The sequence below is a fragment of the Lipotes vexillifer genome, unplaced genomic scaffold (assembly GCF_000442215.2).
Source record: "Lipotes vexillifer unplaced genomic scaffold, Lipotes_vexillifer_v1.1 scaffold794, whole genome shotgun sequence".
NCBI classification, from domain to species: Eukaryota; Metazoa; Chordata; class Mammalia; order Artiodactyla; family Lipotidae; genus Lipotes; species Lipotes vexillifer.
The window spans coordinates 153,765-169,436 of NW_006799310.1; the positions used below are offsets into that span (position 1 = coordinate 153,765).

At 38.9% G+C, this 15,672-nt stretch overlaps 1 protein-coding gene across 1 annotated transcript in view; it reads right to left on the reverse strand.

The window, feature by feature from the left end:
- ANO6 (anoctamin 6) overlaps positions 1-15,672 on the reverse strand; it is a 137,272-nt gene that overhangs the window by 72,952 nt on the left and 48,648 nt on the right. The window contains exon 3 of the mRNA XM_007471547.1: positions 15,439-15,567. Coding sequence (XP_007471609.1) covers positions 15,439-15,567 — 129 coding nt within the window. The remainder of the gene's footprint in view (positions 1-15,438; positions 15,568-15,672) is intronic.

The following is a 15,672-nucleotide window of genomic DNA, read 5'->3' on the forward strand; positions in this document are numbered from 1 at the left end:
ATCTACACAACTAATTAATTGATAACATATCTGTCCATATTGCATGACCATCTAAAAAGATACAGGATACACCTTATTTGTTGATATTAAGTTCTATCTGGCTAGGCTTTTGCTAAGCTGTGTCCTAACTTGTAAGGGAAGCATGTAAAGGTAGAGACTCCTTTGACCTTTGAAAAGAATGCTTTTGATGATGAAGGAGTTATGCTGCTTTATGAAAAGAAGAAAATGAGTGGACATAGAGGTTAAACACACAGGGTCTGAAACCAGCCTGCCTGGGTTCAAATCTGATGCCATTACCTAATTAGCTCTTTGACCCTTGGCAGGAAACCTAAACTCCCTTGCCTCATTTTCCTCATCTGGAGAACGGAGAAAACTTCACTGGCTTCCTTTTGAAGTTCTCATGAGGATTATATGATTTAAACCACATCAACTAGAACTTCCACCTTTAATAATCACAAGAGGTGAATTGGACCAGTTCTCCCACTGAAGACAACTGAAAAAGCTGCATTAATTTCAGTTTTTAACTTCAGCGTTTAACAAGATAGAGAGTAATTACTGGGTCAATGTCTAGGTAATCCAGTGGGTCAGACAGTCAGGGCACTCTGCCCAGGGAGCAACACTCAAGATTTGCCAACTGTGAATGGGCAGAGGGGGTGCTGAGCTGCGGTGCTACAGACAGTGCCTAGAACATGAAAAGCACCTAATAAATGTAAAGTAGGTGCTGTATGTAAAAGGTCAAAGGTGAAAAAATGCACCTAGCATTTGACTAAATGTGAGTCCCAGTGGAATCCCTAACATATTTTGTGGAAGTATCAGAAACAGAATACTGCTTTATTTTCATATATTTAATGAATAGTTACATAGTACTTACTGTGCCAGACACTGTTCTAAGAGCTTTACAAATATAACACACTTAATTATTTGTTACAACTTGAGCACAGAATAGTCACTTAGAGAAAAACCAGCAAGTGCTATAAATGAACAAGCCAAACTTGCCTAGAAAAGCCCAGGGAGATGAGAGCCAGGGGGCCTGGAGGTGGCGCTTTCCCCTTCTGTTCCCAGCAGGTGGCCGTCCACTCTGCCAGTCTACCATCCCCCATCTCTGCCATCCACCCTGCTATGTTTCTCAGCCCTCTCCACCCCACATCCACCATATCCCCAACGTCAAATGGGAAGCTGGTTCAGACCCACCCTGCTTTGTACCCAAGCAGTATTTCTTCACCTTAGACCCGAATCCTTATATTGTGATTCCTGCATGGCAGCCCAGTCCTTGTTCCTGATGGCTTCTTTCTTTACTACTGTGTAAAAGCTTTTCTGATCGTTCAAACACCGCTTGACAAAGTGCTTGGCACGAGTATGTGCCCAATATGTGTTTGTTGAAAGAATATACTCAACAAACACATATTAATTTGTTCTACAAACATTTCCTGAGAGTATCCTTCAAAGCGCTGAAGATTCAAAGAAGAATCGGAAATAGTCTCTGCTGTAGAGGAACTACAGAGAAACTCAGCGTTCAGTGACCTAGAATTTTCCCCAACACAGAAGGACTGGAACACGCATTCATGGGTCTACAGCACTGTAATGGACATCTGTCATTCTTTTTGGCCACTCAACATTTTAACTCCCACCAGAGCCCACGTCCCCTACAGCAGATAAACACAGAAACACTCCCGTTCTTTGTCTCCCATGAAGTTCAGCTACTGGCACATGAGCTAGGCGCTATTAATCAGACCACCCACTCTAGACTCTGAGTCAGAAGCTAGAGATGCAAAGAAGTCAGGCCACGCAGAACCTGTTCTGGGGTAGCTGGGAGAGCGGATATCTGTTCCAGAGACAGCAGTGACAGAGGTTTTGGCAGGAGCTTTTGGGGAGCACTGCTGGTCAGTGGCGCCAGAAGCAGCTCTGGGCCCCGGGGAGCAACCACGCTTTCTCCCAGACCAGCTGTGTTGTGGGATTTGGGGCATTGCCTCTGGCAGTCTCGTCTCCAGGCTTGTTTGTCCAAGCCTTCCAATGAACCTGTGAGCCCCCTAACATTCTTCTGATAAACTCTTTGTCTGCTTAAATTAGAGCTCATTTCTGTTGCCAGTAAGAATCCTAAAGGAGTAACTACAAACTAGGGAACACTTGTTAGCCTAAAACCGAAATCACTGTGCAGTGGAGGGAGGGGTGTTCTGTGTAGACCGGACACTCTGACTTCCTCTCTTTCCAGGGAGATGACTCAGCCTGAGGCTGTACAAGGGGCAACCCAGATCCTCTCACTAGCAGGTCATAAGCAGAATCCAACTGTCTTCTGTATCCTCTAGGAGTCAGGAATAATTTCAGTTAGGACGTGAAGGCTCAGACTCAAGGATTTTAGCTGTTATGAACAAACGTCCTTCTAGTTAGAAGACTAGGAGAATCATTCAAAAGAGGGGCTTCTCCTGTGGCTTAATGCGTCTGTGAACAATGAAGTGCTGGTAGCGAGAAACCACAAAAGTGTGTTAACTGGCTTTACTGGAATTCCATGGTTCCCATCACAGGCCGCCATGAGGCACAGCTGTCTCCTTCCTTGCCCCCTTCCTCCACTGGGGAGCGGTTCCAAACTTTGAAGGTGCTCGTTGCATTCCACACCTCACTCCCAAACTCTGCAAGTGCCGTCGCCTCCTTCCTCAGACAAATGCAGCCACTCACGCAAAGTCCTGCACATGCCTTTCTCTCTACCTCTCATAGGTAGACATCTCTCTTCCGGTGTCAGATTACTCCCTTTTCCTATCTTTCCTGAGCTTGCTTCGGCAATATCTTTTCTTCTCTTTAGTCCTTTATCTTCATTGCTCTTAGCCAACAAACACCTTAAATGTTTCCCGTCTTTAAGAATATGAAATCCTGGGGCTTCCCTGGTGGCACAGTGGTTGAGAGTCTGCCTGCTAATGCGGGGGACACGGGTTCGAGCCCTGGTCTGGGAGGATCCCACATGCTGTGGAGCAGCTGGGCCCGTGAGCCACAACTACTGAGCCTGCGCGTCTGGAGCCTGTGCTCCACAACAAGAGAGGCCGCGATAGTGAGAGGCCCGCGCACCGCGATGAAAAGTGGTCCCCGCTCGCCACAACTAGAGAAAGCCCTCGCACAGAAACGAAGACGCAACACAGCAAAAATAAATTAATTAATAAACTCCTACCCCCAACATCTTCTTAAAAAAAAAAAAAAAAAAGAATATGAAACCCTGCCTCAGTCCTGGCTGCTCTTCAGTTACCGCTGCCGCCCCTAGAGATGCTTTTCTTTTGATCTCGATATCCTTAGCACTTAGAACGGGCCTAAAGTAGAATAAACAGGCAATAAATGTCTGGTGAAAGAATAAGTTGAGTGGATGGTGGGTGGATGGTTGCCTGTTATGTGGGGATTGACTGAGGAATACAAATCACTGCAGTACAGCAACTGGGCTCCTCTTCTCTGAGGGGCCCCCCACCCCCAAATGCTCCATGAACTTTTACTTACGGGCATTATAGGACATGACAGAGGAGGACAGATACAGTTTAATTCTGGAATGTGCTAGCACCAGATAGCTCTGGGGCATCCAGAACAGGAAGAGGCTTCCTGACCCCTAGGAGTCTGAATTATGAGGTGACAAAAGGGGGCCAGTTCAGAGAACCTAGAAGGAACCAGCCCCATGAGAGGTCAGTTCTGTCATCATACATACCAAACACAAACTACTCCTGTCTCGGTTGTATCAGCTGCGTCAACCATGACCGTGACAAGCCACATAGTGCGAGTTAGACATAGTTCCTCCTCTGTGGGATTTCTAGTTGAGGTCATGACTCCTTATCACCTTCATAGGACTCTATCATCTCGATTTTAGTCTACCAGTTGCCCCTTAGCTCTTGTAGTATCGGTCTTCCTTTTACTCCTGGGCATAATGGTTAAGATTCCGAGCGAAAATTCAAATCCTGGTTCTGCCATCTGCTAGCTCTGTGATGTTGGGCAAATAAACTCTGCAAGTATCAGTGGCTTCAACTCAAAGGTGGTAAAGAAAAATAGCTTCATCTTGAGGTTTTTTTTTTTTTTAAGGATTAAATGTGATCATGGGTTTAAAGTCCTCAGCATGAGGCTTGACACACAAGCTCTGTAGACACGTCAGCCATCATTACCTTCTTTCTCTGCTTTCAAATATGCTCAATCTCCTTTATTCCTTAAAAAAAAAAAAAAAAAAAACCTCTCTACCTTGTAAGCCTTAGAGGCTCACCTCTTTTAATATCAAACATCAGAACAAAAATAAGCAACCCTAATCCCTTGGCTTCCACAATGTGCACCCAGTGACATCTTAATCCCTCTAATGGGATACCAGTGACACCATTTTACCAAAACTCCAGGAAATGGATCTTAAATATGAGTCATTTAGCCCTCCCTCTTCTTGACTCTATACCACTACATTGTTCTGGTCCTCAGACTACTTTCTTTGACATCTGATGGATGTATATCCTTTTCATTCTCCGAAGAAAGAATTAATATTGTTAAAATGGTCATACTACTCAAAGCAATCTACGGACTTAAGGCAATCCCTATCAAAATACCCATGACATTTTTCACAGAACTAGAACAAATAATCCTGAAATTTATATGGAACCACAAAAGACCCAGAATTGCCAAAGCAATCCTGAGAAAAAAGAATGAAGCTGGAGGTATAACCCTTCTAGACTTTGGACTATGCTACAAAGCTACAGTAATCAACACAACAAGGTATTGGCTCAGAAACAGACACATAGATCAATGGAACAGAATAGAGAGCCCAGAAATAAACCCATGCACTTATGGTCAATTAATCTATGACAGAGAAGGCAAGAATATACAATGGAGAAGACAGTGTCTTCAACAACTGGTGCTGGGAAAGCTGGACAGCTACATGCAAATCAGTGAAATTAGAACATCCCCTCATACCATACACAAAAATAAACTCAAAATGGTTTAAAGACCTAAATATAAGATATGACACCATAACACTCCTATAAGTGAATATAGGCAAAACATTCTTGGACATAAATCACAGCAATATCTTCTTAGATCAGTCTCCCAAGGCAAAAGAAATGAAAGCAAAAATAAACAAATGGGACCCAATCAAACTTAAAAGCTTTTGTACAGCAAAGAACACATCAATGAAAGGAGAAGACTACCTATGGAATGGGAGGAAATATTTGCAAACAATAAGACAAACAAGGGGCTAATATCCAAAATATATAAACAGCTCATACAACTCAATATCAAAAAAAGAAAAAAAACAACCTGATTTAAAAATGGGCAGAAGACCTGAACAGACATTTTTGCAAAGAAGATATACAGATGGCTAACAGGCACATGAAAAGATGCTCAACATCACTAATTATTAGAGAAATGCAAATCAAAACCACAATGAGATATTATCTCACACCTGTCAGAATGGCTATCATTAAAAAGTCAACAAATAACAAATGCTGGCAAGGATGTGGAGAAAAGGAAACCCTTGTACACTGCTGGTAGGAATGTAAATTGGTGCAGCCACTAGGGAAGCCAATATGGAGTTTCCTCAAAAAACTAAAAATACAACTGCTATATTATCCAGCAGTTCCACTCCTGGGTATATACTGGGAAAAAACAAAAACTCTGAAAAGATTCATGCACCCCAGTGTTCATAGCAGCACTGTTTATAATAGCCAAGACATGGAAGCAACCCAACGACTGGCTTAAAGAAGATGTGATACATACAAAGACGCATGCACACACACACACGATGGAATATTACTCAGCCATAAAAAGAATGAGGTACTGCCATTTGCAGCAACATGGATGGACCTAGAGATTATTAGGCTTAGTGAAATAAGATACACAGAGAAAGACAAATACTATACGATAGCATTTATATGTGGAATCTAAAATATAATACAAATGAATGTATATACAAAACAGAAACAGATTATTTTATTTCAAATTGTTGGATATTTAGGTTGTTTCTAATTTTTCACAATTATGAAGGTGCATGTAATTTTAATTTCTTTAATATGTACTGCTGCACTGCCACAGAGAAAAGCTGTACTAATTTATCCTATATTTCAGTTCTTATTGGGTTCTTTACAAAGAACTCCTGTGAAATTTACCTGATATCTCTCAATAATTGGTAGACCTTGGAGTTGGTTTATAATGCCCTCGATTTTACCACTAACTATAAATACTTAAATAGTTGAATCAAGGATAAAACATTTTTATTTGCTTAAACATGTAAATATATCACCTTGGTGTTACTTTGATAAGACAGTTCTTGTTATTTCCCTTTGGCATGGCAATTCATAAAGAACTAGTGGAATATTTTAAACACTGATCAAAAAATTTTCTTGGTTTGTCAGGTAGCTAAAGTAAATTAGCATATGTGCTGTATTTGTCAAACAGGTATATATCAGGAGAAGACTGCTTACTTAAGAGAAGATTGCTTAAATTTATTTAATATTAAATCATCAGCTTTACTGCTCTGTAGAATTTACACGTGGATAAGTCACAGTGTTTTTTCTTTTTTTTTAATAGATCTTTATTGGAGTATAATTACTTCATAACACTGTGTTAGTTTCTGTTGTACAACAAAGTGAATCAGCCATATGCATACATATATCCCCATATCCCCACCCTCTTGAGCCTCCCTACCATCCTCTCTATCCCACCCCCTAGGTCATCACAAAGCACAGAGCTGATCTCCCTGTGCTATGCTGCTGCTTCGCACTAGCTGTTTTACATTCGGTAGTGTATATATGTCAGTGCTACTCTCCCACTTTGTCCCAGCTTCCCCTCCCCCTCCACGTCCCCAAGTCCGTTCTCTACGTCTGCGTCTTTACTTCTGCCCTGCCACTAGGTTCATCAGTACCATTTTTCTTTTTAGATTCCATACGTATGCATTAGCATACGGTATTTATTTTCTCTTTCTGACTTACTTCACTCTGTATGACAGACTCTAGGTCCATCTACCTCACTACAAATAACTCAATTTCATTTCTTTTTATGGTTGAGTAATAGTCCATTGTATATATGTGCCACATCTTTACCCATTCATCTGTCAATGGACACTTAGGTTGCTTCCATGTCCTGGCTATTGTAAACAGTGCTGCAATGAACATTGTGGTACATGTCTCTTTTTGAATTATGGTTTTCTCAGGGTATATACCCAGTAGTGGGATTGCTGGGTCATATGGTAGTTCTATTTGTAGTTTTTTAAGGAAACCCCATACTGTTCTCCATAGTGGTTGTATCAATTTACATTCTCACCAACAGTGCAGGAGGGTTCCTTTTCCACCACACCCTTTCCAGCATTTATTGTTTCTAGATTTTTTGATAATGGCCATTCTGAAGGGTGTGAGGTGATACCTCATTGTGGTTTTGATTTGCATTTCTCTAACAATTAGTGATGCGGAGAAGCTTTTCATGTGCCTCTTGGCCATCTGTATGGCTTCTTTGGTGAAATGTCTATTTAGGTTTTCCACCCATTTTTTAATTGAATTGTTTGTTTTTTTGATGAGCTCCATGAGCTGTTTGTATATTTTGGAGATTAATCCTTTGTCCATTGTTTCATCTGCAAATATTTTCTCCCATTCTGAGGATTGTCTTTTCGTCTTGTTTATGGTTTCCTTTGCTGTGCAAAAGCTTTGAAGTTTGATTAGGTCCCATTCGTTTATTTTTGTTTTTATTTCCATTACTCTAGGAGATGGGTCAAAAAAGATCTTGCTGTGGTTTATGTCAAAAAGTGTAACAGTGTTCTTGACATTTAAAAAAATTAGGGTAGAGCTGTCTTCCATGTTAAAAATGAAAGAAAATTAATATTGCATATTGCCTGACATAGCCATTGCTCAATAAATATTTGTTGAATATCTGAGGCCACACAAATTTTAGCTAAAAATTATCTATGTGCCTTATTGGAACCCTTACACGTAAGAACCTAAACCTATGTTTATAGTCTATGATGTGTATTTGGCAGCATAAAATGACTAAACCAGACTCACTGGTTCTGAGAAAAGCCCAGCCATATACTAGATGGTGCTCTAAGTTCCTCTATCTCTAGGGGAGCAAATTCACTGGGACTGTGACCTGGATCTTTTTTTTTTTTTTTTTTTTTTAACCTACTTCTAGCAAATCCAAAGTGACTGTAATCATTGAGGACTTATGGACGTCACAAAAAGATGCATATGATTCTACTATTGTCAGTGGAGAATGGTCCTGGGGGTTTTAAGTAAGAGAAGGACAACAGCACTTATCCCACCCCAGAAACTGGAATTTTATTCATACCTCTTTTGGGATGTTAATAAAGCTGTCAGAGAAATAAAGAATAAAGCAATCAAAATCACAAAGGACAGACTGGCATAATTAAGGCAGCTTTCTGTCCCCTAAGCACCTGAGATTACACATCTCATTTGGCTTAATAAAGTCATTGTTGGGAAGGACTTGCTTTTGAATTATACAGAAATAATACTGATTTTAAACACCAATTTTTACCATTTGCTTTATGTCACCTAGCTTTTATGCATAAAAAGCAGGGGTTGCAATGTCTAGGAAGTAAGATTACTAAATACACTGTGATGATAATAAATCAGCATAAACAAGTAGGGATTAATGAAATATATGAATAGATTAATTTCAAATATTCTTCCAGCTTTGTTAGGAAAAATACTGATGGTGCCATCATTGTATTTTTGAACCTGCCAATCTTTGTTACGCCTGTGAAGATGGATGAGAAATAAGACAAAGGTACTTAATTTGTGCAAAAAAACTACTCTCATTACTCACAGTGCTTCTTATTACTTATATATCATGTGCGCAAGAAGGTTTGGTAAGCAGGAATAAATTATTTAATTGGGACTTAATTTAAATTCACGTGTTGGTGATAAAACATTAAACATTAGCGGGCCCGATCTGATGAGGGATTTACCCAAGTAGGTGAGGTATGTTCACAAGGGACAGAAAACAGACGAGCATCCTAAATGGTAAGCATAGAAAGGAAGTGAATATTTACCTGAAGCTTGTTTCCAACTTTTCTTTTTAAATTAACATTTTTGGTGTAATTACAAAAATAAACAAATGGTAACTTAGAAAACAGACATTTTCTGAGAAGGAAAAAAATCATGTTATCAATCCACTAAGATAACTACTGTAAATACTTCAGGGCAATGTTTTCCAAACTAACCTACCCGTTTATATGAACAACCTGGAGTGCTTGCTTAAAATGCAGATTCTAGGGCCCCTCTCCTGGAGATTCTGGCTCAGTACGCACAGGATGGGGCCTGGATAATCTAGTTTTAACAAGTAAAGCAGACGACTCTTATCATCAGACAAGTTTATACTATTTTTTTAGGACACATCTTTTCTGTGCATATAAGCAGCTTTCTTTTATGATTATTTATCTCCTTCAAGCCTGAGAATTTGGTATAGTTGATTTTTCCCAACCCTTCACCCTTTCACAGACGACCCTTTAAAAAGTGAGACACAGGTGACTGTTGGGACCAGGGCAAATGACAGCTTCATTCAAAACCAACTCAGAAGGACTTAATCGGGAAAAGAATTTTCTCTCCTCCATATCTTTCTGAGATGAAATGGGATAATCAGATTTTACTTTTCAGGATTTCACTGTCTTGTTTGTCTGTTTTTAAGGATTGAGCCCAAGGACACTTCCTATTTTGGAAATAAGAATCAAGATTCGGATTCACTGCTCTTGTGCTGAGTACTCAAAAATAAAACCAAATATGCTTATACCAGCAACACAACTTGTAGCTGTAATTTGAAACTGCTGATTCTAATTTAATTTATTCCTTTTAACCTACAATCTTAGTTTAAGCAAGTAGGGTGTAAAGGAAGGAATAAAAATATAAAGAGCTCCCTGCGTTAGTCTAAAATTTTAAGGACTTAAAGCTAAACCTGATTTCATACCTGAAAACAAAAGACAGAACACCTACCAAAAGTTATCTGAGAAGGTGAGACCACCCAACACTGGTTGCCATCATCACTTAACCTAGCCTAATATTTTTCATGGACTATTTGTAGCAAATATGTCATTACCAAGAATTTTTAAATATTATTCTGATTCTTCATAATCCCCTTCTGCCATCCCTTTTTTTTTTTTCAATTTGGAGAGTGAACGGCAATGTTAAGTCGACTCAATCATGCCTTCCCCTTTAGGAGGCTCCATGGGACAAATTTCTTTTTGGGGGATCTTTAGACCAGAAAGATTGTATTTCTTTTGAACAACCAGTTTTGTTTTTATTGTGTTGAAACTTTAAACCATGCTATTGACAACATCCTCTATTTTATTTGGCTACTAGGGAACTCAGAGGCAAATTTGCAGATGAACTCTTAAGTTCTGAACAGGACCTTATGGTTAATAATAAATCATTTTGTTTATTACTTTGACACATGGCTTCATTTTCTTCTTCTGGCTTTTACATTTCTGTCACCTTGATTTCCTCATCTACATTTTTGGTATATTCTGTAAGTGACCTCAAATACTTTTTAATGAATTATAAATAAACTATGTTAATGTAGTATTAGCATAAGCAGGAAGCTAATGACTATAAAAATTATACATTGCATGTTAAAGCCAATAGTGAATGATGTTTGAGTTATCTATACTGTTAGTTATCATCTTATTAACCACAAATAATCATACACTTAATGCACATAAGACTTACTGATAAATAAAGTAATGTGATCACCTTGATACAAAAAACAAAGCATTTGATAAATTTTAAAACCCAATTATAAAAACTCACAGCAACCTAGGACTAGAAGGGAACTCCTTTAACTTTTTAAAAGAAAACTACCAAAAATTTATAGTAAATGTGATATTTAATGGTGAAATTTTAGAACCATTTGCATCAAAATCAGGAATACAGTGGTGACTACTATGTGTTACTGGTTTTATTCAAGAGGTCTTAGCCATATCACTTGGACAAGAAAAAGAATGAAGTATAAAGAAAGGTACAGCAAAACTGTCACTTGTAGACAATATGGTCTTCTTTTGAGAAAACTTAAAACAAGCACTAGAAACTATTAGAACTAAAAAGTTTATCAAGGTAACTAGATACAACTTATAAACAACCAAGACTTCTTTTTTAACACACACAATAATCAATCACAAACTGCAATTTAAAATGTCTGACAACAGCAACAAAAATTTAATATAATAGCTAATAAAATGTATAACATCCTCATAGATATTATAAAACTTTACTAAAGTATGTAAAACCTCAATAAATGGAGTGACGTACTGTGTTCAACAAATTAGAACTTTTTGATGAACTTTTAACCATTTGCAAAGAGATCTCATTTAGCTTCTGGGTAGAGTTCCAGCCTCATGATAAGTCATCTAAAACAATGGACAAGTTTTAAAAGCTCAAAGGGGGCTTCCCTGGTGGCACAGTGGTTAAGAATCTGCCTGCCAAGGCAGGGTACAGGGGTTCGGGCCCTGGTCCGGGAAGATCCACATGCCGCAGAGCAATTAGGCCCGTGCGCCACAACTACTGAGCCTGTACTCTACAGCTCACCAGCCACACTGAAGCCCACACACCTAGAGCCCATGCTCCGCAACAAGAGAAGCCACTGCAATGAGAAGCCCGCGCACCGCAGCGAACAGCAGCCCCCGCTTGCTGCAACTAGAGAAAGCCCGTGCACAACAAGGAAGACCCAACGCAGCCAAAAATAATAAATAAATAAATTAAAAAAAAAAAAAGCTCAAAGGATCCGTAACCAATTAGTCAGTTGTCTCACATAATTTGAAAGTTTGGATATAATTTAATTCAACACTCATTTTTTGGAAAATTTCTTATTCTGTAGTCTGCACTGGCCAGATCCACTAAAGAATTCTTAAGGTCAGATATACAATACAAACTTATACTTCCATATATAAACTTTTCATAACCTTCAAGGAAATAAACTTTCCATCAACTTTTAGGAATGGATTCTACTGATAATAAAGTAAATATCGATAAATAATAACACATTCAGGATTTCTTCTTATACTGTTATTGTGCTATCTAGACTTTTCGACCCTCTTTACCATCATCTGCATTATACCATTACTTGGTCATAAACACATCTGTCTGAAGGGAGGCCAAGTGTCAGACAAAATGAAATTCAGAATCGATCAGTTCTGCCACTGGTTAGCAGTCTTGGATAAAGGAAATGGAAGAGAGCGTGACTAACAAAACTGAGCAGGAAGAGCTCGAGAAATACATGGGAATTTGTTTTATTTAAAACATTTTTGCTCTTCACAACATAGAGCAAACCTATTTCTATATATTTAATCATGTGCTGTGCCAGACATTGCTGGGGCTGCCTATTCAACAGCCATTCTCCCTTCTTCATTACTAAGAAAATCCTGACGGTTGGTCAGATACTGGGTGATCAGGTGATTCAAGTGAGGAAAGACTAGTCTTGATTAGTCTATGCTAATGACCGTAATTCCATTCATCTTGCCAGTAGTTGGTTTAGGAATAGACCTGTGATAGACAGTCAACAGTAAAAGGAAGAGGGGAGCTTTCTTCCCCCTTCAAAAGGACCATGAGAAAGGGCATTCCCTCTTTCTGCCTCTGGATGTCTGGAAATGCAGCAAACATCATGTAACAAAGTGAAGACAGTTTAAGAACAGCCAACGTTTGAGGATGGCAGGGCGGAGGATGAAATCACCCTCAATTCCTGATGACCTCATTAAGCCAATAAATTACCTAACTCAGAAATGCTCCTATGTCTGGGCTATTTCTTAAATGAGAGAATTATTATTTCCTTTTAGCATTTAAGCCATTTTGAGTTTGGTTTTCCTGTTACTTGCAGTAAAAAAAAAAAAAACAAAAAACATTCAAACTGATTCTGTGCCACGGACAGCAGTACTAGCTAAGCGAACACATTATTGGAACAACTTATGATCATCCTCATGTGTAATCTAAACGTAAATGGTTTATGCTTTTTAAAGGGAGGTGTGAAGTTCTGAGGTATTTTCACTAATATAAGAGGACAAAGTTACATGATATTTGGAGGTTTGGTGTAGAAAAATAATTTCCATTTTGCTCATGTGTAGATGCAGTCTTTTGCTCTATGTTTTGAATACTCATAGGCCTATCAGTTCTATCTTTCTCCATCTCTAAGCAAGAATTTAACAATACTTTTTAGATCAGCCCCTGGCAAAGTCAACCTTGGTGTTGTTTTAGGAAATCAATATGATTTAGACATACTTTGTTTTCCCCTCTCAAAGAAAGAGGAATTTTGAAATTGCCTTTCCTTGGCGTTATGTTAAATCCTGAATACGTCCTGACAGGGAGTATGATGGAACGCGCAAATGATTTTCCAATTAATAAAAATGTGATTCCAAAGCTGAGCTTTGAATTCTAAATTAAGTAATATGTATAAAGAGAGACTCAAAACACTTCAAAGCACAGCTTATAAAAAGCCAACATCATGGTGTATCAAGCCACGAGTTCAGGAATTGCCAAAATTAATGATGATTTTTTTTCTCTTGATTTATGAGTTACCCCAGGACCTATGCTTCTGTGTAAAGCAAAGGCAGACCTTATAAATAATGTAAGAGGCTCTAGGACTCCTTTACCATGGCAGAGAAGCTCTTATCTAAAACTAGAACTGTTTCCTCTATACTTTAATGGATTAGGTTTGTTTAACTTACTTTACGTAGTACTCAATTCTGTTCCATCGGCATATGGATGCCTAATAAATATTTGATGATGGTGACCATGACTGCACAGAAGATATCTTAGTGTCCACAGGAAAATGATAAAATACTGTAAGCCAGTTTCCTCTAGTGATAAAATTATATAAGAACAGGAGAGTGATGCCTTTTCATACCAGTGCCTTTAAGAAAACCCCAAATAAAAGGTAAGGTATAAGAATTAACATCTATTTAATTGTTTTATTTAATCCTAACCATAATCCTCTGGACTAGGTACTGGGATTCCCATTTTCCTAAATCTAAGATGTCACTGGTTGTACAGTGAGCCAATATTTTATGTACCAATAAGAAAAAATGCAGTCAATGAAATTATGATACACCTTTTTTAAGATGTACCCTGATTTCAGAGATGTCAAAATAGGGGCTTCCCTGGTGGCGCAGTGGTTGAGAGTCCGCCTGCCGATGCAGGGGACATGGGTTCGTGCCCCGGTCCGGGAGGATCCCACGTGCCGCGGAGCGGCTGGGCCTATGAGCCAGGGCCGCTGAGCCTGCGCGTCCAGAGCCTGTGCTCCGCAGCGGGAGAGGCCGCAGCAGTGAGAGGCCCGCATACCGTAAAAATAAATAAATAAATAAATAAAGTAAAAATAATAGGCATCTCAAAAATAATAAAAAAATACGATTCTGATAAGAAAATTCATCCAAGTCACACAGCCAGTTGGTAGCTGTGGCAAAGACAAGCCGCTGTCCACCAAAAACTCATGTTCCCCGTCCACAGCATGGAGTTCCTACTGAGAAATGGCTCTCCGGCCAGAAACTAGGCTTTCCACCTTCCAGAGTTCTGACCAATAGAATGTGAACACAACTGATATAGTCAGTTCCAGTCCAAAGAGGTAAAGAAGCACGAGTACTTTCTTCATTCTCTCTCTCATCCCATCCACCATTTATTGACGCTCAGGATGATCTTAGAAACTACCTGTTGAAAATGGCAAAGCCTCTGTGTCAGCCTGGGTTCCTGAATGACTGCAAGGAGCAAAGTCCTGCCTGTACCCCCAAACCACTGTGCCAAATAGGGATGCCACATTTGTCTGATACGAGCAATAAGTAAACTTTTATTTTATTAAGCCACTGTAATCCGAGGCTAGTGTTACCTCAACTTGAATTATTTCATATAATACAATGGCAGAATTCGAATTTGAATGTCAGGTTCCAAGAGCACAGGTTCGAGATTCAAGACAAGAGTTTGAACCATAGCTCCACCAGTTCTTACACTAGAGTCCATGAACTTGGGCAGTCATTTAACCTATGGATCAAGTTTGTCATCCAGAATGGTATGAAAATAAAAGGCACCTCACAGACTGTTCTCAGGATTAAATGAGAAAATGCATACAAAATGCACTGACCATCCATGAGTTAGCACTCCCTGAATGCTGGTTGTTATTACGCTTGCTGTCATTGTTAATCATTAGCTTCCTTTCATACCTAGTTGCAAATCACCAAGTGTGCTTTTAATGTAAATCTCTTCTACAGATAGAAAGTGCCATTCCTCTGAAGAAAGTCCACCTTCAGCTTAAGAGCCTGAGGAAGTTTCTGTTCCAAACTTTAAGAAGTTAAAAAAATTTTTTTTTCTGTTACCATGCCTTGAGGGAATGATGACCAGAGAAAATATGAAGGTATGTTTGTTGTATGATATTTCAAACACCAGTTTCACTTTACTGCTTACATAAAAATAGCACTTTATTTTTTCATTCTATAATATTATAAGGAATAAAAAGAAAATGGGATAAAAAACTTACCCTTTGTTTTTCATTTGAACCCTTTTTATTGGTCTCTTTCCTACTTTCATCTTCATACACTAGAACAAAGTCAATTCTTCGCTGACCATCATTAAAAAAGAGGGAGTCAAGTTTTCCATTAAATTCTTCCTGTGTGGATAGAAAAAATAAATTTTAATATAGTTTTTTGAAAAGTGCCAATTTATAAGTGTTTATTTTCTAGCTTTAATAGATACATCAGTATGTTTACAGGGA